This window comes from Strix aluco, chromosome 30, assembly GCF_031877795.1.
Source record: "Strix aluco isolate bStrAlu1 chromosome 30, bStrAlu1.hap1, whole genome shotgun sequence".
In the NCBI taxonomy this organism is placed as follows: Eukaryota; Metazoa; Chordata; class Aves; order Strigiformes; family Strigidae; genus Strix; species Strix aluco.
Genome location: NC_133960.1, coordinates 3,221,376 through 3,249,194, shown reverse-complemented (window position 1 = coordinate 3,249,194; position 27,819 = coordinate 3,221,376). Strand labels below are relative to the sequence as shown.

Here is a 27,819-nt window from a genome sequence, read left to right as displayed (position 1 = left end):
GGCGCCCCCATCCCCTCCTCCTCCCCCCCCCGCCCCCTTCCAGTGGCCCGGGGCCAGGCAGCGGGGCCACCACAGCCCCCCGGGGCTGCGGTCCGCGGAATGGGGGGGTTGGCGCGGCTCCTGCCCCCCTGCCCGGGGACGGGACGCGCACCCCCAGCCGGGTGCGTGTGAGCCCCGGCCTCCACCGTGGCACGGCGGGGGAAGAGCCACCCCCCCCACCCCACCCCCCCCCGCGGGTTTTGGGGACCCCCCGGCAGCACCCACATGCGAAGGGGATGGGACAGCCCTCGGGAACCCGAGGCAGGTGGAGGGCTGGGAGGGGACAGGCCCGTGGGGGGGGACAAATGAATCCCGCGGTGATGCCACCTGCAGCCCGAGGTGCCCCCCCAGCCGTGCAGGAGGGGACGGGAAGGACACTCAGCCCCGCGCCCACAGCCACCGCGCTGGGGGCAGGCAGGGAGCAGCAGCTCGGACCACCAGCAAGTTCATGACACAAGTGCCACCAGCACCTCTGGGCACCCAGAGGACGCCCTCGGCTCGGGCGGGGCGCTGCCAGCACCCCCCCAAACGCAAACCTTCGAAAGGCCACCAGGACCCACCGCGGCTACAGACGCCAGACTGAAATACCCAGGACTCCCTTGGGCTGCAGAGAAATACATTTAAATGAACTACAGATTAAAAGGGGGGGGGGGGGGGGTGGTGTTAAAAAAAAAAAAGAAAAAAATAATCAGTTTAACTTTTCTTACTAGAAAGAGCAGGTGTGCAACACGCACAGCCCGGGGCAGGGCTCCACAGTCTTTGCAGAGCTGCTCCTCAGTGGTGACACGTGCCCGTGGCTTTGGGCTGCCCTGGGCCAGCCAGCACCGAGGGTGGTCCCAGCTGCCAGATACCCCTGACCCAGCCTCCTGCCCGCTCCCCTGCCCGTACTCTGCCCCAGGACATCAGCGAGCCCCGCAGGGGAATCTGCTCTGCCCAGGCAGCTCAAAGGCGAGACCTGTGTGGAGAAGAGGGAGCTGTGGAGGCGGCCGGACAAGCCGGCGTGCTGGGAGTGCCCCGGGAGCACAGGCTGCTCCGCAGCCCCGTTTCTGCTGGGGTTCAGCCCGTCTGAGCAGCTTGGTTCCCTCACGCAGAGGCAGGGCTGGGCTCTGCCACCTCCCAGCTCTGCACCAGCCCAAGAAGCCCGTGGGCAAGGAGCACTGAAGGGGAGCGAAGGGCCGCTGCCACCTCTCCCTGGAGGCACCAGCCTTGGGGACAGTGTGTGACCTGCCCACAGAGGTGGGCTCTCACCGTCCCACCCCTGCCCGGGCGGGGGAGAGCAAAACCTTCCCCCCCCAAGCTGAGCCCACCTGCTGGCACAGGAACTCTGTGCCCAAATACCCCTGGCCTCATGTCGAGGTGGGAAGGCTCCCCCACCTGGTTTGGGGGCTTTTTAAGACTTATTGAAAGCTGCCAGGACGGCCCAGATCATCTCTGCACCCCTGGCTTTGGCAGCTTCCACCTCAGGGTCCATATCGAGGAGGTCCTTGGTCCTGTTCATTGCCACATCGTACTTGTCGTCTGCCAGGCTGGCGAAAACGTTCTCCAGCACATCTGAGGAGTGGGCCAGCACCAGGAGAGCTAGAGTCCTGCGGTCCATGCGGTGGGGGTCGTTGATCCACCGCTCCAGCATGCTCTCCTGGAGCTTCTTCACCAAGCGCTGCTTCTCGGTGGCATTGCTGACAGGGTGGGTGGTCATGTCGAAGAGCAGGAAGTTCTGCTTCTCTGTGGTGAGGATGCCCTTTTCCACCAGCGCCTTGGCGATGCGCTCACGCACATTCCTCAGCTGGTACTGCAGCTTGAAGGGGTTCCAGGTCTCCCCTGCAGGAGAGGAGATGCTCTTCAGCTTTGCCACTCAACCCCAGCACCCGGGCTGCTTCCGCAAACACCAGTCCTGGCCACAGGAACCCTCTTCCTCCCCTTGGCCTGACTCTGACCCGCTTCTCCCATCAGTCCAAGCTGGCAAAGCTCCCAGCGGTCACAGGGCACAGCAGCCCGGGGCAGATCCCTTTGGAAAGCCCCTTCTACCCAGCACCTTGGACCCCAGACTCTGAAGACTCAGCATGAAAAAAGGAGCAATAGGGAGCAAGGTCCAAGTCTTCCACTGAGCTCCCAACAAAAAAGACCCAGAAAAAGAGTTCTCTGCCCCCACATTCAGCCTTCCCCTGTTCTGCTGTCAGTATTCTGCCCATCTCCAGTGAAGGAAGGGGATAACCAAGCTGTGGAGGGGGGACAAGTGGCAGGGACGGGCCGCGAGGGAGCTGGGGGAGTTGGTGTCTCTAACAGACCCTACCAGTGAGCAGCTCTATCCAGGTCTGCACCGTTTCTGCTGACTCCGTGGCCTTAATGTGTCGGAGGGTCTCATCCAGCAAGACGTCACCAGTTGGCGTGTCCGACTTCAAGAGCACCTGGAAGGACAAAGCGGAAAACACGGCGTAAGGCCGGACGCAGACACTGCTCTGGCAAAGCTCGCTGCCAGCGGGCTCAGCTGGGGTGGAGGGAGCCCCGAAGCCTGTTGGGCCCCCAGTCCGGCTCCTGCAGCACCTTCACCTTCCTCTCCAGCAGCCTCTTCTTCCTGATGGAGAGCGGCTCCAGGCGGATCCGGCCGCGCAGAGCCAGCTCGATGAGGATGCCACCCCGCAGGCCTGAGGAGATGCAGTCGTTCCAGAAGGAGGTGTAGCCCTGGGAGAGAGAGGGTGGATGGAAAGGGGAGAAGAGAGATGGAAAGCAGAGCTCTGCTCAGCCCCCCACCCCTCCCAGCCTGCTCAGGCCCTGCCAGGCGACTCTCCCAGCCCCCACCGACAGCTCTGTCTCCCAGGTGAGAAGGAGAAAAGGGCTTTCCCCACCAGGTGAAAGGTGCTCAGCAACCCCAACTAACCCCCTCCCTCTCCAAAACCTCCCTGTAAACATTGAACAATTCAGGCTGTGCCCTTCCTGCTGCACCCACAACCACCTGGCACACCCCAGCGCCGGGCAGGCAGCTGCACCCAACCCCGGATCATCAGAAATCCGAGCCAGAATGAGAACAGCAGGGCCCTTTCCCCTGGCAAGCCCCTGGCCACAGAAGGACATTGCTGCTGCTGTGGGACTGCAGCCAGCAATGGGAGCTCTGCTCTGCCTCTGCTGGGGACATGCCTGGGGGAAACAGGATCAAAGTCTGCTCTTCTCCTTGAAGAAAGCCCCTGCCAGCTCCAGGTGTGCCCTAAGAGTAATTAGCTGTACGAAGAAATTGCTCGTCAGGCCCATGAAGAAGAGTTTCCCCGCTACCCACGGCACTGTCCCACAGGGCACAGGCTGCAGCAAGCCCAAGTTCCCACCACAGGGCACAAGAGCTTCCCCAGCCTCTCACCCCCCTCACCCAAATCCACCCACAGACTTCTGCAAGGGAAGAGATTTCCAGTCAGGGATGAAGGACGGGAAAATACACCCTTGGGGCTGGGGTACAGCAGTTTGGGTCCCAGCGGGGCAGCGCGGGGGCTGCTGCTGTCCAGATCTGCTCAGACTTGGCACATTCCACACCCAGCCCCAAGCCCTGTTCTTCGAGCCCACCGCAGGATGGGGTCCTCATCCCGAGAAGCACAAGCTCCAAGATCATTAAGGCATATGGCAAAGCAACAAGAAGGTGCAGAGGTCTGGAAAATACAACCCACAAGGAATCAGCAATTGAATTGGGGTTTTCAGTCCAGGGAAGAGAGGACAGAGGGAGAACAGGCCAACGAGGGTCAGACACATAAAAGGCAGCAGCAAAAAGGAAGGGAATGGCCAGTTCTCACTTCCACTGTGCATGGGACAGAGCCCTGGGCTAAAACTGTGGCCAGAGAGGTCAGAGCTGGCACCAGGAAGAAATAACCATCCAGACAAGAAAGCCCCAGAGCGGTTTGCCCCTGGAGGGAGGGTGCAGGGATGGAAACCTCTGTCCCTTGAGGCGTAAGAACATTCAACTGATGCTTCTCAGGAGAGAGCTGACCCCGGCTTGAAGCAACAGGACAGCCAGGTGACCTCTCCATTCCCTTCTTCCACTCATCTTTTATCCCCCATTAGAACAAGGCCCGGTTGTTCCGGCCCTCTGACTGCTGCAATGGGGCTCAGATGCAGGGCAGCAGCCCCTGGATTTCAGGGCGAGCGGACAGCAGGCAGGGCTGCAGGCAGAGACACCCGCGGGCAGCGGGGCTGGGAACGGGGCAGGCGCTGGTGTCTGAGATGGGCCCGAGGGGAGGGTGAGCCAAGCGGGATGCAAAGTCACAACATGCTTAGTGCAGGGGGACGCCGATACACCAGGAAGGCTACGGCCCATTCCTAACTTCCTTTTCATCGCTTTTTTTTCTCTAGAGGGAGTGGGGGGGAGGAGAGAAAGGGCAGATCTAAAAGCTACCAGGAGGGTGCAGACAAAGCAACCTAACAAACCCCTTTGCTAATGAAAACAGGCTGAGAACCCGCAGCCGTCCTACATGGAAGTTTTTCCAGTCTGTATGGGCAAACTCCTGTCCCCAGCACGTCTGTTTATAGAGAGCATCTGGACGCTGCTCAGCACAGAGAACCATAAAAGAAATTAAAATCTTTATTTGCTTTCTTCATTTCCTTGTGAGGAAAGACAAAGCAACCTTTCATCCCCGCCCTGCTGATTTCCGTCCACGGGAGACGCGCTGCTTTTCGCAAGCACCCTTTAGGAACAAGCTCTCAGGAAAGGGTGTGGAGGTGACAAGTTTCAGTTTGCTGGGCTGGAAGGGACGTTACCCCTAGAAAATTTTAAGGGGTCTGAAATCAAACAAGGTGAAAGCTCCTGGGTCACATTCAGCTTCTGGAATCAGCCTGGTTACAAACGCCAGGCTGGTGTCCAGCCCGTTTCTCCTAGACAGACTGGTACTTAAAATAATAAAATTACACTGTGAGCTCATTGGATTTGGCTAAAATTATCTTTTTTTTTTTCCAATCATCACACCATGAGTGAACAACAGAGCTGGGAAAACCCATTGCCTGGGAGCCCAGCTCAGGGCCAGGCTTCTGCTGCTTCAGGTTTTCCTTTTTGGAACGTGGAAGGACAGGATGGGAAGAAACCAAACCAGTATGACAAGTTTGGGTTTTTTTTTTCCTGCATCTATTGTGGTCTCCCAACTTCCTGGTGGCTGAAGGACCATGCCCAGGAACACATTAACCAAGCCAAGAATGCTAAAGGCCAGGAAGAAAGCAGAGCATGCCACGCTCCTAGGCTGCTCTCAAATATTTGCTCCAAAATTATTTGCGTGGCGTTCTCTTTATAACCGTGCTCTCCTGTTACTTCCTATTCAGCTCAGCAAGTCCTAGATCTTATCTGGGTTCGTTAAACAGGACAGCTACAAGCCTCCGTCACTCACAGAACCCGGATCTGTGAGCACGGTGCACGTCAGGAGCCATGGCCTGAGCAGGTCTATGCGAGAGCATGGCATCAGCTCAGGGCCCTATGGAAAAGAGTGTTCAGACACTTCACAGAGGCTTAATTTCAACTCAGAGATGAAGAGAAGACGGCCCATCTACCACAGCTCTGACAACCGCAGTGTCTCCGTTCCTTAGCGTGGAAAACAGGCTCACAGGAAGAGCGCTCCTGGGGTGAAAAACCTGTGTATAAGGCTCTCCTCTGCCATTATCATCCCAAGAAGCACCTTGGGCAACGGCTTAGCTTCCCCTCATCTCAATTTCCCCATCTGCTTGACAGGAATAGCAGCATCAGATTCCCCCAAAGAGATCAAGATGATGCACGCACTAAAGAAAACAAGGCACGTCAAGGCAGCAGCTCGCAGAGCTCAACGCAAGGTGTCTTCTCCTTTCCCCACGGCTCCTTCTAGGCAGAGTGGAGAAACAACTTCCTACCAGCCGATAAGCACAGAACAATTCAGTTTGAGCAGGGTCCCTTTCCAGCAGAGGACAACCCTGTGAAAATAACCCGCTGTGAAGTTTGTCCACTGTTGCCAAGGAAAGTCATTAAACTGGCACAGCTGGGCGAGACAAGCCCCCAGCAAAGAGCTCCCCATCCTGCCCCGCTCCCCTCAAGCCTGGAGCCGCACGGCGCTGTTCCTGCCCAGCTCAGGGCATCGCTGGCCTGAGAGCAGAGACGTGGCTCCCACCTCCTTTGCCATTGCTGCGTCAGCACCATCCTGCACCTGCTTTCAACTCCCGTTCCAGCTGCCTCCTCTCGCCTTGCCCTCTTCTCGCAAAACCTGCCCCTGCCGTTTTTCACATCAATTTTTAACAAAGTGGAAACAGTGCTCAGGGCGTTCCTGTGTTTCAGCTGCTGGTTTCGGATAGGAAAACGCACTTGGGCCAGGGAAGACCACACACACAGTGAGGCTCCTTTTACCCCACGTCTTTGACTCCAGCAAAGAACAAACCCACCTTTGCTCTGCAAATGCAGCTGCACAATACCACGGGGAACCCCTCGCCTCCAGCTGCTTCTCGCAGTCCCCGTGGCAGAGCTGGCAGGACAGCACCTGCAAGCAACCTCCACAGCTCAGTTTAAGCTACAGACAAAGGTGGTTTGTGCTAAGCAGGCTGGCTCTGCTGGACGGGACTCGGACAGTCCCTCTGCTGCTCATCGAGGGCCTCACCCCCAGGCACCCCTGCACACGCAGCCGGCGGAGGGCCCTGCCTTACCTCCTTGTCCTTCAGCCCCAGGAGCAGCACCTCCTCCATGAGCGTGAGGCGGATGTCTTTGGAGTCGTCAGGATCTTCATCATTCAGGTCTCTGTCCGCAGCCGCATCTTCCTCGCTGTCGGGCTTCTTGTCCGAGTTCCTTCCCAGCTCGGCGCGCCGTCCGCGGTGCGTCAGCGTCGTCATCTCCCGCTCCACCTGGGCACACGGGGCTGAGCTCGGGGCTGTTTCCAAACGCGGTGGGCTACGGCAGCGCTAAACCCCAAACCCCAGGGAGGCACAGACATGGACTAGGGGTGCTTGGGCCCGGGAATTCTCGGCTCCCCCCTCCCGGGATGAGCTGTACAGAGTCACAGAATCATCTAGGTTGGAAAGGACCTTGAAGATCATCTAGTCCAACCATTAACCCAGCACTGACAGACCCCAACTCCACCAGATCCCTCAGCGCTGGGTCAACCCGACTCTTCAACCCCTCCAGGGATGGGGACTCCCCCCCTGCCCTGGGCAGCCCATTCCAACGCCCAACAACCCCTTCTGCAAAGAAATCCTTCCTAAGAGCCAGTCTGACCCTGCCCTGGCGCAGCTTGAGGCCATTCCCTCTTGGCCTGCTGCTGGGTCCTTGGCTCAAGAGACTCCTCCCCCCTCTCTGCACCCTCCTTTCAGGGAGTTGCAGAGGGCCAGGAGGTCTCCCCTCAGCCTCCTCTTCTCCACACTAAACCCCCCCAGTTCCCTCAGCCGCTCCCCATCAGACCTGTGCTCCAGACCCTGCACCAGCTCCGTTGCCCTTCTCTGGACACGCTCGAGTCATTCAATGGCCTTTTTGGAGTGAGGGGCCCAAAACTGAACCCACTCATCGAGGGGCGGCCTCCCCAGTGCCGAGCCCAGGGGTCACATCCCTTCCCTGTCCCTGCTGGCCACGCCAGTGCTGGTACAAGCCAGGATGCCATTGGCCTTCTTGGCCCCCTGGGCACACTGCTGGCTCATTACCAATCCCCCCCAGGTCCCTCGCTGACTGGCAGCTCTCCAGCCACTCCTCCCCAGGCCTGTAGCCCTGCTGGGGGTTGTTGTGGCCCAAGGGCAGCACCCGGCATTTGCCCTTAGTGAAGCTCATACAGTTGGCAAGAGCCCTGAGCCGCCCATCACCTCACGACGTGCTTGAGGAGACGCTGCACGTGCAGGGGGACAAGGGGGGGCCCCTCCCGCCCAAGGGACCTCCCGGCCGCGCACCCACTCCACAGACGAGGCCCCGCACCCAGACAGGCCGCGGGACGCCCGGCAGCGGCCCCGGGCGGGGCAGAAAAAGCACCTTCCTCGGCAGGGCCCTCGCTCGCCGACAACCCACAACTTTCCCCTGCGGAACGTTGCAGGAGCAGCCGGCAGCGGAGAGCCCGCCCCTGCCCCCCCCCGGGGCTCAGTAACCACACCCGGAGCCCCGTCTGCCCCGACCTTACCCCTGCCCGGCGGGTCCTTCCCAAACCTCCCCCCGCTCCTTTCTCTGCGATCAAACTTCGGGGCCGGGGAGCGCAGAAGCTCCTGCTGGGGCCGGGGGAGGGCGAGGGCGGGAGCGGCGCGGCGGCTTCCTGGGCTCCGGTAACCCCGCCCGGGGCGCGGCGCCGGCCAATGGGAGCGCGCACGCCCCGCCCGCGAGTCCAATGAGCGTGGCCGGCGGCGCCCGTGGGCGGGACTTCCGCTGCTGCTCCTCCTCCTCCTCCTCCCCGCCAGGAGGAAGGTCGCGCGCGTGGCGGCTCCGCCCCCCACCCCCCCCCCTCCGCCCGGCGGGACGGGGCAGCTCTGGGCTGTAACAACCACGGGAGGGTTTGGGCTGGCAGAGACCTGGGACATCATCCGGCTCCGCCCCCCGCCCCGGGCTGGGCCGCGCCGCCTCCCGGAGCCGCGTCCAGCCTGGCCTTGAACCTTCGCGGGAGGGGGCAGCCAGAGCTGCGCTGGGCAACCGGTGCCAGGGCCTCACCCCCTCCCGGGGAGAATTTCTGCCTTAGAGCTCATCTAAGGCAGTCAGAGAGGGACTGGGGGGGGGATTGGTAATGAGCCAGCAGTGTGCCCAGGGGGCCAAGAAGGCCAATGGTGTCCTGGCTTGTATCAGCACCAGCGTGGCCAGCAGGGACAGGGAAGGGATCTGACCCCTGGGCTCGGCACTGGGGAGGCCGCCCCTCGATGAGTGGGTTCAGTTTTGGGCCCCTCACTCCAAAAAGGCCCTTGAATGACTCGAGCGTGTCCAGAGAAGGGCAACGGAGCTGGTGCAGGGTCTGGAGCACAGGTCTGATGGGGAGCGGCTGAGGGACCTGGGGGGGTTTAGTGTGGAGAAGAGGAGGCTGAGGGGAGACCTCCTGGCCCTCTGCAACTCCCTGAAAGGAGGGTGCAGAGAGGGGGGAGGAGTCTCTTGAGCCAAGGACCCAGCGGCAGGCCAAGAGGGAATGGCCTCAAGCTGCGCCAGGGCAGGGTCAGACTGGCTCTTAGGAAGGATTTCTTTGCAGAAGGGGCTGTTGGGCGTTGGAATGGGCTGCCCAGGGCAGGGGGGGAGTCCCCATCCCTGGAGGGGTTGAAGAGTCGGGTTGACCCAGCGCTGAGGGATCTGGTGGAGTTGGGAATGGTCAGGGTGAGGTTCATGGTTGGGCTGGAGGAGCTTCGAGGGCTTTTCCAACCGAGAGGATTCTGGGATTCTGTAAATCTCCCCTCTCTCAGTTTAAACCCATTCCCCCTCGTCCTATCCCCCCCCCCCCCTCCGATGACGAGTCCCTCCCCCCTTTCCTGTAGCCCCTAGGAGGCCACTCTAAGGTCTCCCCAGAGCCCCCTCTCCTCCAGCTGAACACCCCAACTCCCAGCCCGCAGAAGTTAAACCCCCCCCACCCTCAAGCTGTCCAGCCCGAGGCAGCAGCAGCGTTTGCCAGTTCAATCCCAGGGCTCCAGTTCTGTGCCATGAACTGGAGAGAAGGGAACACGCTGGCAAGTCTTCCACCAACAAACCCTGAGTCAACTTTTTTTTTTCCCCCCAAATTTGCTCTGGCCTTGCCGTGCCCTGCTGCCTGCACCCCTCCGCTCTGATCACCCCGCACGGGCTCAGCCCCAAACCCCCAGAGCTGCAACAAGACCGAGTGGCCACAGCCTAGAGAGAGCCCCTAAACGGACACAAATCCACGCAGTAAATACACAGCAACTGTTAACGTTGTTTTAATTGAGGAATGATAAAAAGACATTCTTAATTTAAAAGCCAAACACATACAGAAATGTTCAGCTATCCCCACCTAAAGACAGCAGCAGCTCTTTGCCGTGCAGGAACAGCTTCACTCCATTTACAGCACAGGAAAAATTATATTTTGTTAGAAGTGTTCCATGTTCAACTTCTGCAACTAATCATTTTAAGTACATAAAGGTTTATTGAAATAATCTCACACCATCATAATAGATGTCGGCCACAGATTAATACTTTGTAATTACATTCTCTCACCACAGCTGTACAGAAATTCCTGTGCTTTGGCATGAAATATGTAATTGAAGGTATGAAGAATGCTTGTTTTTCACTTGAGCCTGGTGCCTTCAGTCTGGAAGAAATGCAAAGAATCAAGCTGCCCTAACTGTCCCAGTAGTAAAACCAGAAAATGTAATATTGCTGCAATTGACAATGAACCGGCTCTGTAAAACTCCAGAAATTAACCCAAGACTTGTGGGGGTTTGTGCCCCATAAGGCAGGTTCTGGCCATGGAGTTGCTCAGCTTTGAAACACAGCCCGAAGTTACTGGTGAAACCTTGTGCTGTGGGTAATGAACGTTGCACGATCACCATCAGGATTTAAACGTGTTATAAGCAGGGAACTAAGTCCCCCAAATCACCTCTGTAACGGAAACTTTCTCAGTTACCTCAGTAGTCAGGTACCTTCTGTCTGTCCTGGTGCGATCTGACCTCCTATAAAAAATAAGTTTGATTCCTTCAGCTGGGCTCCTTGACAGATTTTCTTTCCTTCAAATACTCTCCATTTTGATGACAAATAGAACAAAAAAGATCCCTAAAATATGTTTAAATATGAAAATTATTTGCATATGAACATTCTCATTGAACAACAAAATGGAAGTGGTGTGGAGAAGAACTCTGTAAACAAACGGCGGGGAGATGGGGATCTAAAACTGCTCCTTCGGTTCACTGATCTTCCTCCTTTTTGGCAGCACATCTTGACTAGACGAGAGTTCCAACCGATGAACCTGTCGAAGGAAAATAAATCTTGCCTTGCAGGTCGCCGCCCAGCACAGACCGCAGCCTGCCCACCGCGTCAGCAAGTCCAGCGCGGGTAGAGCCCACCCCGAGCAGGCCGGCTCCACCTGCCAGGAGATGCTAAGCCTGGCCTAACACCGGGGTACCGCTGTCCGGCAGAACTGACCCCCCTCCCTCCGAGGTAGGGACGGAGGGCAGGGATTTGTGCGGTAACAGCCGGCTCTCCCTGTGTCACCGCTTCAAGAGAACATAACAGGGGCTCTTCCACCCCCCCCGCAGAGGCAGCACCCCACGCTCCAACACCGCGCCCCGACTGCAGAGTGCGGAGCGGGGCAGCACCCGGCGCCCTGCACCAAGGGGAGAGGGGGCTCAGCACCACACAGCTTCGCTTCATGAGCTAATCCAACTATTTCTGGCTTGCACACGTGAAAAGACGACAATTTAGCCTTTAGCTCCGCTGTGCTTTTAATTATTTAAAGCAACTGTGCTTTGTTTAAATTCTAGTATTAAGTGCATGAATAAAACCTTTTTTTAAAACAAACATAACATGATAGCGAGCATTCAGAATGATGTTCCTTTTTTTTCCATATCAGTGAATAATAAAAAATACCACATATGCCCCTGGGGTTGGAAGTCGTCCTAGTTTCAGCTGGGATAGAGCTAATTTTTTTTTTTTCTTAGTAGCTAGAACAGTGTTTTGGATTCAGAATGGGATTTGATAAGAGAAGAATGCTGATAACGCACTGATGTTTTTAGTTGTTGCTAAGAAATCAAGGACTTTGCAACTTCCCCTGTCCTGCCAGTGCGCAGGTGCACAAGAAGCTGGCAGGGAGCACGGCCAGGGCAACGGCCCCAACTGCGCGATGGAATATTCCAGATCACACAACGTCGTGCTCAGGGGATAGATGGGGGTTGATCAGGAAACTCGCTCTCGCTTCCAGGCCTGTGGTTTCAGGACTCTCTCTTCTCTGGGATCCCTGGCCAGAAACGGGCTGGGCATCGGTCAGCAGGTGGTGAGCAATCACACTGTGCATTGCTTGTTTGTATTTTCTATTATTACTATTGTTATAATTTAATTTCAATTATTAAATTGTTTTTATCTCAACCTAGGAGTCTCCCCACTCTTACCCCTCCGACTCCCTTCTCCATTCCCCAGGGGTGGAGGAGGGTGAGTGAGGAGCTGTGTGGTGATCAGCTGCCAGCTGGGTTTAAACCACGTCAGAAGTAAAAAAAAAAAATTCTATTCTGCGGTAAAAGCAGTGCTTTACAAAAACACTGAACCTACTACTTCTATATTCTGAATTTAACATCTCTGCTTCACGAATTTGTTGCAAACTCTATCAGAGTTTCACATGCAGCTTTCATACATAGATATTTAAGACACAGACAAATTTCTCTTCTGGATTTCGTTAGAACATTCTGCTGGAGAATGAATTTTGCATACTCCCAAACTTGATTTCCATCAGCCTTTACAGAAAGAAGGCAAGTATTAGTTTAGGAGAAAGCTAGTGGCAACGACTGAGCTGCACATTATGAATCCTTATGAACTGCTGCACTAAAAATTAGTGAAGAGCTTTCCTGAGCGGGGACAGGAAGGGTCCGTTTCTCCTTGGCCCTGACACGCAGTTTCCCCTCCTGACTGTAAATGAAGAGCACTTGTTTATTTACTAGAATGCTATTGACTGAGCAGCTTTTTCTGAGAAGAACCTCCCAGTAACGCAGAACCCTGGGATGTGGAGGGCTTGTGAAGGCCCCCCAGAGCCTCACAGAGCTGAAGCTGCCAAGCTCAGTTGGTGAGGGCAGTGGCAACAGAGGGGGGGGCCCCCAGTGCCACCCCCAAAGGCCAAATTCCACCCTGAGGTCAACTTCTGCTCCACCTGGGTGAGGCTGGAGGAATCTGGCTCCCTGCAAGTAGCACCGACTACAAGACTTATCTGCTGCAATGTGATTAAGCCAAGAAATAACCTATTTTTCTTGGTATGAGTCACAGAGCTGAGGTTAGAATTTTGGCCTCATGTTTTTCAAGTAAAATCGCTAGGAAGCATATGGCACACTGGGCTGGGGATCTCCGCTGGCACACGCTCCCATCAACAACAGATTAAACCAGGGGAGAATTGGCTAAATGCATTTTCAAGAAATGAATCAATCCTAATGAATCTTTCTCAACCTGCGTTAACTACATCAACACTCACCTTTTAACTCTTTGGAATAGAATATTGTTTTGACACTAAGAATTCAAATGTGTTGAATTTAATGGGAATTTTAGAAGTGATGAGAATTTCATTCTGTCAACATGAAATGTATTAAAGCTGAGAGTTTTATTCACTGTTTGGAACAGAAAGAAGGCTTAAAGAATAACAGAACTAGAGAAAAAAACTGTACTAACAGTGCTGGTTTGAAATATCTTTCCACTTCTTGTCCTGCTCTCTGACATATTAAGCTCAGACGTCTTGCTTGCCAAATGATCAACCTAAAATCAGAAAATACATGTTGCCTTGTGACAGTAAAAAACACGTGTTAGAGGCTACAGCAGGGTTCAGTGCTGGAGTGTGCAGAGAGCTCTGTCTCCGCTCACCACAGTGCTTGAGCTGAAATTTAAATCCAGGACTATACCCATGGAAGTCAACAGCACTTATTTACAGCTGAATGTGTCAAAGAGCCCTGAGCGATGAAAGCATCAGCTATTTTTATACAGTAAGTCACTCACAGTTGCCTCGGGCTATTCTGTTTTAAGAAATCTTAAGGACCTCTGTTTGAAGTAGTCCTCCACATTTCCATGACACCATTTTACTATATGCAGGGAATATAGTTTTAAGTCTGAGTAATAAACCTACATTTTAGTTCTAATCAATGTTGAAACAAGTTTTGGTCCGAATTAACAGAGAAATTTCTATGAGGCAGAGTGGTTAGTTATGACAGTTTATAAACATGGAAATTACATTCCCATTTCTCTTAATAACAGCCAGACTGTTTGGTTTGAAAACTGTCACAGAGGAACAGTCTTTTGTTAGTGCTTTTCATTGCTTTAGAATATTAACTGGTTTTGTAAAACATCGGAAAGTAAAACGTAAAGGCATTTTATTGCTGAAAATACCAACTGTGGTAAATAAGCCTTTAGTAATCACTCAAAGTAGGAAAGAAGCTTCACAAAAACTCTAGGAAAAGTTTAAGACAACAGTTTTCATACCTGAGGATTAGAAACATACAGATTCTGATTCCCTCCAGCCTTTGTAACTTCATGCTCTTCACAAGTTAAATTTGATTCTATAAAAGAGTTTAATAAAGCACACTGTTGGCAACACACAAGCAGCCTCTTAACACTGATGTTTTCCCACAAGGAACACGTGCACTTTATAAACGCAGGGAGGTGCTCAAAAGGGCTCTAACTGTGCAGGCAAGTCCTTGACTCCAGCAAGCATCACACCCTCTTACATCTGTAATTCAGCCATTACCTGTCACAAACATGCAAGAGATGCTCATGCTAAGTAGTACAGGTTTACACACAGGATCTTTGCAAGAGTGGGCCTGATCCCCAAACTTGTCTATACCCTGTACTGCTAAAGGCTTGTCTACGCTGAGATTTGCTTCCAAGCAAAAAATCACAAGCCCATTTTGCACTCCAAGAATGGGCAAATGGCCCTGGGGGACCACTCTGGCACAGCTTCTGCATATTCTGAACCCACTGCCAGCAGACACTTCCCATTTTGTAGCCCAGCCACACACGATCGAGCAACTTTGGCTGCAGTTCCTGCAGCTACAGTTCCCCTAGTCACTCTCTGCAGCTGCAGTTCTGCAGGTTATTTGTGTTGCTGTTTCTAATCTATGCTGGGTTTTTTTCTAGGATACAGATATAATCATGAACTGGTTAAAGATGACTATGCTTCAGCTGTGGAAATGACTGAAGAATTTCAGGGTGACAAATGCATTTTCCCATGTCTTGTAGCTCCTGTAAATAAAGCATTATACTAACTCAATAAAACAAGCAATTCACAGAATCCCAGAATCCTCTCGGTTGGAAAAGCCCTCAAAGCTCCTCCAGTCCAACCATGAACCTCACCCTGACCATTCCCAACTCCACCAGATCCCTCAGCGCTGGCTCAACCCGACTCTTCAGCCCCTCCAGGGATGGGGACTCCCCCCCTGCCCTGGGCAGCCCATTCCAACGCCCAACAGCCCCTTCTGCAAAGAAATCCTTCCTAAGAGCCAGTCTGACCCTGCCCTGGCGCAGCTTGAGGCCATTCCCTCTTGGCCTGGCGCTGGTTCCTTGGCTCAAGAGACTCATCCCCCGTCTCTGCACCCTCCTTTCAGGGAGTTGCAGAGGGCCAGGAGGTCTCCCCTCAGCCTCCTCTTCTCCAGACTAAACCCCCCCAGTTCCCTCAGCCGCTCCCCATCAGACCTGTGCTCCAGACCCTGCACCAGCTCCGTTGCCCTTCTCTGGACACACTCGAGTCATTCAATGGCCTTTTTGGAGTGAGGGGCCCAAAACTGAACCCACTCATCGAGGGGCGGCCTCCCCAGTGCCGAGCCCAGGGGTCAGATCCCTTCCCTGTCCCTGCTGGCCATTTGCTGCATTTTTGCATGGTTTTGGAACTTCTGTGAATTTCTAAAAGCACCAGATACAGCTTTATGTGGTTATTCCAGTTCTGCAGCCTATTAGCACCATCAAGATAAAAACGCTGATCCATACATGCTGTTTCCTACACATTTTCATGATTATTTTTTGAACAGCATGGAAATGTTAACTGGTTTTGCAAAATTGCACATTTTATTCCTGAAAAAAACATTAATGCCACGATTTAAATACGCAGCACAGCCTGTTCAGTGTTGGGCTTGAATGACAGGACACTTCAACCCATTTTAAATAAAATAAAATTCAGGCTCAACTTGCTTTGTCCAGCTGTCCCTGCAAGCACTCTAACACCATGGTAGCCCCAACAAGCTGCTGGTCTTGGTTGGGTTGGGAGGACAAAAAGCCTCAGCGCTGACACGGTTGCCACTTTTATAGTTACATGGAAAGCAACGTGTCTAGAAGTTTTTATGGAGAACCAGAGTTATATTTCAGAGCAGATGCAGCTGTAGGGAAATGCATTAAGAAGAGTGAACAGAGCAAGCAGCAGCACTAATGAGCATTTCTAGGAGTGCCCATGTATTCATTATGTCCACAGAAGCCTGTACTTCTGCTACGGAAAAAAAACATTTTACATAGGCTCTCATCCAAATAAAGGAATTCCCCCCACACACTTTTGGTCATAAAGCTTAGTTTTCTATTTGACAGTCTTGGGAACTGTGTTCCTTTAGCTATCCTATTTCACATCAGCATATCAGAGCATTTCTGAGCATACTTGTCTGCACCATCTCTACTTGTACTTCCAAATGGGGCACTTATTTCCTCTTTTGATCTTTCTCTGCTCTGTTTGAAATGCTTTATGTACAGCAGATGGGTACCAGTATTGTCTGGATGCTCCCTATATGGCCTCTCCAAGATGAGCAGATAAACAAGCAGCAATTCATTCTTCAGTTTGTTTGGTAGCAAAGTTCAGGTCTTTGAGCCCCCGGGCTTTCTTGGGGAATCTAAAGATAAATCATCCTCTACTTTCCCTCCTAGTTTCTCTAAAATCTTAAAGGGAAGCTGCTCTCAGAGATCCCTGAGGACAGAGCTTGCTGTCTCATGTTTTGAATTGACAACAGGCTGGGTCCACATCTTGAAGAACTGATTACAAAAAAAAAAAAAAAAAAAAAAAAAACAACAAAAAAAACCCCACCACAAAACAATGGAGTGCTTCCAGGGCATATTTCTGGTAGCAGATGCAATCAGGCTGGTGTAGCCAGGACAGTTATTTTATTGGCACTTCTGCATTTAGAGCTTACAGTGGAGGACATTTATATGATTGCAAGCAAACAGTGCAAAAAACTGTCTATTTATAAAGGCTAAGAAAAATACAAGGCAGGTGCTGCTGTTTTTCATCAGAAAGGATGAGCAAGTACTTCCTAATGTCCTGCACAGCAGGAAGGGCATAATTTTATCTGAACAAGGGAGAAGGCAGCTTTGCCTTGCAGTGTTAAGGGTCCTCAGAGTGCTTCCAAAACATAAGATCCCATTTATACTTGCTGCAGAACTCGGTTAATTGCTTACTGAAATTGTTATATGAATTCTTTTTTTTAAATAAAACAGAAGTAAATGTTTATGGTACCTTCTTGAGAAGTGCCTTATAGGCTTCCACCTGGAATTTATTTTTTACTGCTACTCCCATTGTTTGTGTAGTTTTACATTGACAGATTTTACAGTGTTAGGATTTTACTTGAGGAAACTCAGTTTGCTGAGATCCATACTAAATGCTTTGCTAGACCTTGTACCTATTAAAACTAAAGTTCAAGAAGTTCACTTGCAATTATCAAAATGCTCCATGTACACAGCAATAGAAAAGGGCACACAGGTCCAAAGCTGTGAAAGCAAGCAGCTGGAAGAGGCACTAAAACAGCCAGCAGCACAGACATAACCATACAGTCATTCAGAAAACATATTTGGTGATGAAGTTGCTGATTGTATCAGGAATAGCAAACCACAGTAATAAACAGCTTCCTCTGCACAGAAGAACATGCATCACACGATGGGTATTTTTACACGTGTATCATTCAGTCTACCACAATATAAAAACTCTTCTGCGTACACAAACCTTGACGGTCTCGATTCCTCCACAAGCACACAGACTGAAGCATGTATGGACTGCAGAATCAGACCATGGTCAGAGCTTAAGGAAAAAAGGTGCCTAAAAATGGTATTTCTGCTAAACTTTATCCTCACAGCTTCAGCCACTACAGTCCAAACAGCTGTGATTTAAACAAAAACAGACCTGGACTTTTTTTTTTGCTTCCCAAGTCTGCAATAGTGAACTCAAGAGCACATACCTCTGCAAGCTTTACGTGGAAATATATTACTAAAAACATAACAATAATAGAGAAACCAAACAACAAAATTTACTTCTAAATATATAACCCATTAGATTTAGCTTATCTGATAAATGGAACAGAAAAATCAGAATTTTAGAATAGAAACATGAAAAAGTGCATTTGTTAACCAAGTGTTTCCCAGAACAAAGCCACAACAGGAAATAAAGGCATAGCAATGTATGTGAAGAAAATACAATGTAAATTTGAATATAGTGGTCTACATCAGCAAACCGAGTTTTTGTTTTAGTAACATCATGAAAAAGAGGCACAAGCTGAAGAGACTCGAAAAGTACACATAAATGTTACCTTGAGCTTCTGCAATATTTACATTATTCCTATCTTCTACTTCATTATCCAAGACAGGATCTTCCTAGATTAAGAAAAAGGTCTATCACTTACTGCAGACAAATAAGGAAGAGGGTTTATAGTCAGATGCTTAGGGCCAGAGCTTATTGGATGGATTCTCAGTGGAACAAACTGCACTGCAATAACTGAATCTGGCTCAGCATTACTTAATTGTTAGTGCAAGCACACATTTAATTCAACTACCAAGAAAAACATCTGTAAAAAAATACTAAAATTGGAACAATAGCTATTGAAAGAATACTATCAGTGCATCAATTACTGCCTTCCTATTGCCTACGAAACAGCAATTTGGAGGCATATGCAGATTTAGAGAGCCAAGCAGTTTATTTTCATCTCATCACCTACAGGCCTCCCTAGCAATGCTGATTGAGGAGGAGGGGCCAAAAGCCCTGAAGCTCCCAGTTCTCCTCACCTATGGACAGTCTAGATCAGCACACATATCTGCACATTCTAACATGACTGAAGGTATCTGCTGCCTGCCTCCACTGACCCCAGAAATGTATGCCTCCAACTGCTTGAAGCCAAGCACAGTCCCAAGAGCCACCTCGGGCGCTCTCGCATCAGCAGCGGGATGCATAAGCCTGTCACGCACTCATGCCTTCAGCAAGCTTCACTTTGGGCTTTTTTCTAGGCAGATTTCCCCAGGGGAAAACAGCTCAGACAGAGCTGAGTTTGTTTTAACTTTAGCCGTGGCATCCCGAGCTGTATGCTGCACAAGAGGATCCCAGAGCAAATTTATGGCCAGTCAGTACTGGCTGGCCACAGCAGCTTGCTTGGGACTGGTGTGTGACAGCTCCTGGGAGGTTTCACCCGTGTGTGGAGCTGAACAAACAGCACCTGCACCCACAGCATGGAGGTGCCTCTCTGCTTCTCACCCTGCTGCTCCTCTCCGGTCTCAGAGACACGACTGCCAGCGCTGTGGCTGCGGACAGGCATTGTGCTGATGCCCTTGTTCAGTACTGCTGGAACAATGACAGATCGCTAACCGGAGCAGGAAAATAAAAGCAAAAATGTCCTGAAGACATACTGTCTTGCTTAAATATATCTGGAAACACAATTATTTTATTAATGCTATAGTACGACATTCAGTAAAACAATTAATGGCCCTTTTCTAGATTATAAATCACAAAAAATGTCAACAAGCTACACAACATTTGCGCTCTTACGTTCATGTCCTGGTTCTCTTCTTCTGGATCATCTCTGTCCACTCTGAGCACCTGGAGAGGCACATTTGTCTCTCCATGCTTTAGGAAGCTTTTATCAATATTTTCCATTCGTTGTTTTTCAGTTGTAACTTTCACTTTCAGCATATGAAAAGGTGTTGGCACTTCACCCACATTCAGATACAGAGGCTCCCCCTCAAATATCATCCCCTCACATTCACCCTCCTTAAAACCAGGAGGTTGGTAGTCAGACGGAGTAACTGCAGAAAAGAGTTCATTAAAAGTGTTAGAACGAAACACATTCTTGTAAAATTAATCTTAACTTGTGCAGCAAAAAGACACTCTTCCCCTTTAAATACAAAGGGCTATTAAAAAAAATTGTGTGAGGAGGGGAATAATCAATATTCAACTTGTATTCAGATTAAGTTCTTCCCCTACACAAGAGACAAAACTCAATTAAAGCTATTTGAAACAGTTTATACATGCAGAGACAAGCTAGAAGCTCTGATTTTTCGTTATAAAGCAATAATACATTCTGAAAGCAGAGCTAGACATTTAAATAGTCATCCAAACCAGAATTAGTCTGGCAGAGATGTTACATCCTAACATACTGAGGAAAACTCAAGTTGTTTAAAACACATGGAAATCCTTGCTCCAATGAAGTTAATGACACGATTGTGTTCCTACAGTGAGATCAAATCCATCCCCCTTGGATTTTAGAAATGATTGTGAGAAACAGACACAGGCGAAATGCCATCATTTAACAAGTCTCAGCAGCCATAAAGATTATACATGAAAATATTTCTTTGAATTGTTTTCCAATGTCTGAACACAGTTGATAAATCAAGGTAATATGGAAATACTACCTTCATCATAATAAAACAGCTTCATAGTCAGGCAAACATCATTTGGTAACGGACCAAGGTTTTGCATCAGAACGTAAATCTTGCGAATGAGGAGGATACTTGCTTTCTTGGTGTCTGCACAGGTGATTGTGGAATCATTCCTTTTATCCTTACTAAAAATGGACAAAGTATTCAGATTATTTTTTTTTTTTTTTTTTTTTTTTTTTTTTTACACAGAGTAAGCTGTTTCTAGTATTAAGATACAGGACTGTTTAACAGACTCTATGAAGGCCACAAGCAGACATCACATTTACTCCTAAGGTGTGTGATTACAAGCACTGCAATTCCTAGAACTAAACGACCTGTGTGTTCTCTGCCTCTGGGAAGATCAAACACCCAGGCAGGGACATCATGAAAGTGTTATGGTTCAGCAGCTGTGACTGACTACTGTATTTTACATTACACAATGCTTAAAAAATACCCAATCTGAAAGAAGAAAAAAAATAGGTACTTTGGAAAGCCCCAATTCCCCAATCCCTTAAATAAAACAAGTAACACTATTGACTTTGACAAGAAGGGTTACAAGAAAATGTGTGCCTAAGTGACTCTTGGCACCCAGCTGTGACATTTCCATGCTTCTGTTCTATGACCAGCTGACCCAAATCCTACCTTACTGCCGCTAAAAGTGCTCTCCCTCTACTCCCCTGCTCCTCACAGCCACACAGCTTAGAGGCACCTGAGGACCTGAAGAGCCAGCACAAGGCAAGCAACTGTCAGCTATTTCATTGGGTAACCCCCATCTTTTGGAAGCACACCCTTAACTGCGATGGTTTCAAACATCCCACCCCTCTGCAGATGGTCATCTCCTTCCCAGGGTGTCAGAGAAGCAGGCTCATGCCTTGCATTTTCAAATTCATCTGGCATGAATTTATGCTAATACACTAAGGCAACCTGGTGTGGGCAAGTCACATCCCTTTCCACCAGTGTTTTTTATATGACTTACAATCTCTTTCAGAGGTAACTAATCTCAGCCCAAGGGATCCAGGTCTGCAGCACTGCAGCCTTTTTTTTCTTTTTTAATTTAAAAAGCATTTTATGCAGGAGGAAAGCTGAGAAAAGTTTGTTGCATATGAACTTGCTCTATTTCCGTTACTGGCCTTAAAAGAAGCCATTTCCTTGCAGTTGTGACTGCCCAATAAATCCCTACGATGGAAGAAGGCTCAGTGGAGACAGGCAAGGGTGATATGTCCATGAAGCTCAGGGAATAACGTGGGGTGTCACTGACCACAGCTGTGGCTGACTATCTCAACACACAAGGGACTTGAGCACGGTCTTCATTTTAGAGAAATAGCTGTGTCAGGGGAGTGGATCGGCTGGTGGTGTAAATGTTTCTACTCAAGTTCAGCAAAAGCATGTGAATGTCTCCTTGCCAGACTAGTATGGGGGAGTGAGTATGCGGCCAAGCCCAAAGAGTATAAAAACTAAACAACTAGCAAAAGAACTCCGAAAAGAGCAATGGGCTGGAGCTGGCTTCAGCCCACATATTCCTTCCCCATGATTGCGGATGCCCAGTGTCTCATGAGCATATTATCCAGAGCAGCAATGGGAATCACACTGGTACCATGTTTGAACTGTGTATTGCAAGAGCTACCATCTCTGCTAATTGAGAAATCCTGTGTAACATCAAGTATCTTCAGATAAATAAATCTGTTATTAAACACTTCACCCTCCACGCATGAAGTATCTTAAAGAACCTGGTCAGAGTATTGGACTCTGACACAAAGAATCATCTTCTGAGTAGATATTTAAAAATATGAGCATAAAATACAATGAATCATTTTGTCAGATTAAGTCTAAGCTAATAGTAAATGTTCATAAAATTAGTCTTAAAATCCAGAATTAAAAAAAGAAACACCAAACTGATAAAAATCCAATGTTTTTACATTCAGGTATATGCAAATGGACTGTAAAACCACAGAGCAGAATAAAGTCACAGTGACAGTACCTGCTGAAATCCAGGAGTGGCCCATTGTGGGTGTACTTGAATTTGAAGTGGTAGCATTCTGTAATTGTCTGCAAACAAATCCAGTAATTTTAAACTATCAGCTGTCAAGCAAACTATTACTGCTGCTGCTTCTGTCTAGTAATCTATTAACCTTTCATTTAAAAAAAATAATGATAGCCCAACTCCCATCTGATCCACCTACATGCACTGAACACAGCTTTCTAATGCTGTAACAATAGTATTAATGTATGTAATTGTCATCAAATAAAAATGATCTACATTATTTTCTGGGAATCACCATGATAAGCTGATGTTTCAAAACATTTTAAGTTTTTAGAATTAAATATTCGTTCAAACTTCAATCACTAGGAAAGTGTTGCACACACATAGCAGACATGGTGACACCCAGTGGTTAGTTAAAACATAGTGTGTCTTTCACAAAGAAGTTCTGTGAATTTCTTATGCGGAGTTAGGAAGATGCATCTTTATGAGCATTTAATTCTGCAACCTCACTTTGGGTTTCTTGTACTGGCCTGAGAATAACCTGGCACTAGATATTTAAAGGCAATTCATTACGTGGCAATTCTGATTGGCTCTAGTGATTCTTACTTTTGATATTTTAAGATGGCCTGTTTTTTCTTTAATGTGCATTAATGTCAATGTTAAGTACTATTGCTTGTACATACATTTCACTATATGCATGCTATCATTACTCATCCAGTAAAGTATTCTAGCAGATTTACCTGAGGATCTTCTGGATGGGTATAGACCTGTATTTTTAAAGTAAAGAGAGGAAACAGAGTAAGAACTGTGCATATCTCTAAGCACCTACCTTTAAAAAAAAGCGTGCCTTACTTTTCAAAGATACTTACTGCTAGGACAATCATTCTCAGCTGTCAGAAACAAAATTAAAGAACGTTAAATGTATTCCATAGCCCATTTCTGCTTACCAAGCTGTTCTGTTTCTCTAGCTCTGGAAACCAACATAGACAGCTAAGGCCTGTTTGAAGAGAAACCCCTTCATACACTTAACTCCTTATCTAAGACAGGACTTGCTCAACTGGCAGAAGACAATTCCTACATATCCCTGACTTTAAGTGTTTCTGTTTACAAACAATATTATCCTGAAATGTCTGTGCATCCCACATTGTAGCTAACTGTTTTAACATACTAAAACTCAGCTATTCCCCAACCAGAATGTCCTGTAACCTCGCCGGAAGCTGATAAACTGACATAAATGAATGTTTCAATACATTTAAAATAGCTAAACGATACAGGAAGACTTACGTATTTCTTCTGCAAGGCATCATAGCATCCTAACATCCTGCAAAAATCAAATAACATTGTCCATCTACTACTAATTTCCATTTGCTTTGCTTCTGACTAAGTAAAATAGTCCTAAAAAATTACATGCATGTGTTTAGCCTTACTATATTAGAGCAATAAATACTTATTCCATTATTCTATCTTATTAATAATGATACAATGACTATCCTTGTAACACCAAATCATCCTAACCTCTTTGCACGGTAAGTAAAAATATAATCTGTAAATAATTAATCAATAAAAACATAATGCAACTGTACACCTAACATTTTCAAACACCTTCTAACACATGTATTCATTAATCAGTTTGTAAATAAGTAGTTCAGCTGAACACCAACATCTAGGAAGCACAAAGGAGTTATTTGCCTTTATTTAAATGTTGGCATTTGCTTTTTATAGCATGCAAACAGCCAAATAGTGAACCAAAGCTTACCCTATTTTTTTTTCTAACATTTCTTCTGAATATAGTCAACAAGCAAAAATTGGTTTTGGTGTGTACATGATGCTGAGTTAAGAAAGGCTACTCACCAGTAAACTCCAAACAGTTAGCACACACCCTTCCCACAAAAATCAGGAGCTTTTCCTTGTCAGCATCCACAGGCTGCCACGCCACTGCCCTCGCTAATGTCTGATGCGTGAGGGTGAGGTGAAACGCGCTCCATGCCACTTCAGTTTCCTCTACCACAGAAGATCAATTAAGAAATTCCAGGTTACAGTAAAGGAAGCTTTTTTCTCCCCTCTCAGTGACAGCACATGGACAAAGAGCAGATGCCTGATTTCACCTCTAACATCAGAGCTAAGACCTACATCTCTGAACACCTCGACACCGACAGCAGCTGAAACCCCCTCTGCCGAATGCAGCATCATTTCCAATGCTTTACCTTGTACTACAACTGGGAAAAGTGCAAAAAGAATAAAGATGGCTTTTACAGAGGTAACAAAAAATAAGAATATAGGCAAAGGCCTTATATACTCTTTTCTAAAGAGCAAAGAGAGCAGCCAGGAACAAATCTCACAGTTACTGTGAACAGAAAGAAAATCAAAATAAATACCTCTAGTCCCAAGTGACACACTCGACTGTGTGAATGTACAAGCAATTATTTGCAGACAGAATTCTGCTTCTGAATACAAAGGCCAACAGTGCCACTTTCTTATACAAGTCTGAGAGCAAGATCTTTAAATTCAAGATGCAAAATGGTAACGCCATGTCTCCTCTTCAACTAGAGGGGAACTACTGGTTAGATTTTTGCATTTATGTGCACTGTTGAGCACTCATACACCCACAGAAACTAAATGTAATCACTCTGTAAACAAAGATCTGTGCTCTACTAAGCACCAAGCTGTAAGCCTTTCTAGAGACACAACTGTACCAGTCAGTTATATCTCCACCGAAACAGACACATTTCGAATTCCCATTTAAAAAAAATTGTCAACATAGTAAATACCATGCACCGAAAGTACTACCTGGGCAAGTGTTCACTTGCAGCAAAGTGAACTTTTTCTCTGTATCTGCAAACAACCTGTAAGGTATCTTCCAGAATTGACATGTTATGGCAATGTTATATACCCACTGTAATTAACATACCATTTCACCAGCTGAGTAGAGCCAGGACAGTTCTTGTCTTCCCTCAGAATTTTGACAGAGAGATCTCAAAAAAAGAATATACATGTGCCTATTTACTTAGGGCAAAATGCAACTACATTGCTAAGAAAGTGAAGTTCATTCCCTAAAAGTATATCAAAAGCAGACTAAAATTAACATTACTGACAGGTGTAGGCATGGTTTTATTGCTGAGTTAGCATCACCACTATCTAACAAAATTCAATGATTAATGCATTAGTGAAGTTTCCATTACAGTAATTGAAAATGGCTATTACCTTTAATTAAGAAGACCAAGTAGCTCTAAAAAAAACACTCAGTAACTTCTTAACAACCCTGTGACAATAGATTTGTCAGGCTTGAGAGGTGGGACTTGCAAACCTCATGAAGTTCAACACAGCCAAGTGCAAGGTCCTGCCCAGGGGTCAGGGCAATCCCAAGCACAAATCCAGGCTGGAAGAGGAGTGGCTGGAGAGCAGCCCCGAGGAGAAGGACTTGGGGGGGTTGGGAGGTGGAAAACTGACTGGGAGCCAGCAATGTGTGCTGGCAGGCCAGAAAGCCACCCGTGTGCTGGGCTGCACCCAGAGCAGTGTGGGCAGCAGGGCGAGGGGGGGATTCTCCCCCTCTGCTCCGCTCTCGGGAGACCCCCCTGCAGTGCTGGGTCCAGCTCTGGGGCACCAACAGCAGAAGGACACGGACCTGCTCGAGCGGGGCCAGAGGAGGCCACAAAGATGCTCGGGGGGCTGGAGCACCCCCCTGTGAGGACAGGCTGAGAGAGTTGGGGGGGTTCAGCTGGAGGAGAGAAGGCTCGGGGAGACCTTAGAGTGGCCTCCCAGGACTGAAAGGGGCTACAGGAAAGGGGGGAGGGACTCTTGATCATGGGGTGGAGGGATAGGACAAGGGGTAATGGGTTTAAACTGGCAGATTTAGATGAGATCCAAGGAAGAAATTCTTCCCTGTGAGGGGGGTGAGGCCCTGGCACAGGTTGCCCAGAGAAGCTGTGGCTGCCCCCTCCCTGGAAGGGTTCAAGGCCAGGTTGGACGGGGCTTTGGGCCACCTGGGCTAGTGGAAGGTGGCCCTGCCCATGGCAAGAGGGTTGGAGCTGGATGATCTTTAAGGGCCCTTCCAACCCAAACCGTTCTATGATTTTGCAAAGAATCATAAAAACTGCCTGTTACCATCCATGTATCTTGTTCCATAGGCACTTTCAGGAAAGATTCCTCTCAGATATGTAATACAGGACACCGCTACTGCCAGGAGCCTCTTCACTAGCATCAGGGATTGCTGTTCAGTAGATATTTTGCTAGGAAATACAACTGCACTCTGAAAGTTAGAGCAAAAAAAGAATTAATCTCCATCCACAACAACAAACCTGTACAGTCTACAAGCCAGTCCAATGTCTGCTCAACATTTTAATTTAATTGAAAGTATGAATTTTGTTATTTATAAAGTTCAACATATTCCTAATGCTTGCTGTTACTGTTTTTAGGACATAGCCAATTCCTACCAAGTACACAACCACAAAGTTCAGACTCAAACTATTTTGGTATTAAGCATCTTAAAAGATTGAATTAGCCTATAATTTTCAAGTGAAGAAATATTACAGAGCACCTGAGTGCACTATTTCAGCTGAAATTAATTATTTTTCCAGTTCCAATAATATACTGTGCTGAAATAAACAAGAAAATCATACCACATAATCCCTTTGCTTCTGAGCAGTTGCCATTTTGCAGACTCTTCTGTCTGTTAATAAAACACCTGCATTAACACACGTATGACCACTATTTGTAAGTGCACACAAGCCCAGACTGCAGCTATTCAGCTTTAACAAGTCAGTACCTAAACCAGCTAACGCTTCCTGCACAACCACTCTGTATCAAACAAACCCTGTAATTTTAAGGCAAGAACACAGTTCAACTAATTATCACCAGTATTTGATTCTTGATTTTCACACCAGCACAGACCTCCCCCAACGCTGCACTAGGCAGTAATTTTTATAGTGTGCCTGTTTATATGCAACATGAGCTTCTGAAAGTGATGCTCGAAGTGCTAACTGGCATCCAGCCTAACAGACTTTCAAAAGACCCTAAGAAGAAGCTCTCCACATTTAAGTCACCTCCAGTCAAAACTGAGCAATGCCTTTGCTGAACACCTGCAGGCTTGGATTGTTTTCCTTTGTAATTTAAATGAGTATTGGGGAAGGAGACCCCTCTCCAGCTATTCTTTCTGCTGAGTCATGTTTTCATTAAACCTTCTACCCTCAGCACTGTAAGCCTTCCCCACCACCTATAAAAAAACTCCCTACCCAAGGCATAAACTCCACCCACGGACTGGGGCAGAACACAAGAATAGCAAGGGCGGGAACCAAAACCCCGCCAGAGGGGAGGAACCGAACAAACCCCCAGGCCCAGCCCAACCCCGCCTCACCCCCAGACACTCTCCGGCCGCTGCTGCGGTCACCCGCCCTCTGCTGTGGAGGGGAAGGGGCCGTGCGCAAAGGGAGGGTTCGCGCCCTGCGGGCCGTGCGCAGCGCCGCCGCGCCAAGCTGGGCTTTAATTTAAACTCCGCTCGCGGGTTAAAGCGAGGCGGTGCCTCTCAGCTCTTCAGCCTAACTAAATACAAAAGGCATTCACAGCTGCGGTTCACAGAAGCGTTTTTAAGCCAGTGTGGAGGCTTTATGTCAATGCG

General features: G+C 48.8%; 2 protein-coding genes and 1 long non-coding RNA gene across 9 annotated transcripts; 1 reads left to right on the top strand and 2 right to left on the bottom strand.

The window, feature by feature from the left end:
• Positions 1–644: 644 nt before the first annotated feature.
• GOLPH3L (golgi phosphoprotein 3 like) lies at positions 645–8,234 on the bottom strand. Of its 3 annotated transcripts, none has more exons than XM_074809417.1 (5): positions 8,109–8,234; positions 6,661–6,912; positions 2,581–2,718; positions 2,330–2,444; positions 645–1,857 (listed from the first exon to the last, which is right to left on the bottom strand). In XM_074809417.1, the coding sequence occupies exons 2-5, from the start codon at positions 6,841–6,843 to the stop codon at positions 1,430–1,432; spliced, it is 864 nt and encodes a 287-aa protein (XP_074665518.1). In that variant the 5' UTR covers positions 6,844–6,912; positions 8,109–8,234; the 3' UTR covers positions 645–1,429. The 3 variants fall into 3 exon arrangements, with proteins under 3 accessions (XP_074665518.1, XP_074665521.1, XP_074665520.1); XM_074809420.1 differs by having other exon boundaries at positions 2,587–2,718; XM_074809419.1 differs by having other exon boundaries at positions 6,661–6,855.
• Positions 8,235–9,827: 1,593 nt separating this feature from the next.
• Positions 9,828–27,585, bottom strand: HORMAD1 (HORMA domain containing 1). Of its 4 annotated transcripts, none has more exons than XM_074809521.1 (14): positions 27,559–27,585; positions 26,825–26,874; positions 26,310–26,454; positions 25,117–25,180; positions 23,493–23,529; positions 23,078–23,098; positions 22,949–22,975; positions 22,206–22,273; positions 20,222–20,373; positions 19,359–19,615; positions 18,133–18,196; positions 14,066–14,142; positions 13,265–13,348; positions 9,828–10,868 (listed from the first exon to the last, which is right to left on the bottom strand). In XM_074809521.1, exons 2-14 carry the CDS (start codon positions 26,855–26,857, stop codon positions 10,788–10,790), a joined length of 1,110 nt encoding a protein of 369 aa, XP_074665622.1. In that variant the 5' UTR covers positions 26,858–26,874; positions 27,559–27,585; the 3' UTR covers positions 9,828–10,787. The 4 variants fall into 4 exon arrangements, 2 of the variants coding, with proteins under 2 accessions (XP_074665622.1, XP_074665623.1); XR_012621182.1 differs by lacking the exon at positions 13,265–13,348 and adding an exon at positions 17,553–17,602 and having other exon boundaries at positions 10,856–10,868; XR_012621181.1 differs by lacking the exon at positions 9,828–10,868 and adding an exon at positions 17,553–17,602 and having other exon boundaries at positions 13,266–13,348.
• LOC141916768 (uncharacterized) lies at positions 10,888–14,873 on the top strand. Of its 2 annotated transcripts, none has more exons than XR_012621184.1 (2): positions 10,888–11,888; positions 14,720–14,873. It is a non-coding gene; the product is annotated as an uncharacterized LOC141916768 (long non-coding RNA). The 2 variants fall into 2 exon arrangements; XR_012621183.1 differs by having other exon boundaries at positions 10,888–11,891.
• Positions 27,586–27,819: the final 234 nt, after the last annotated feature.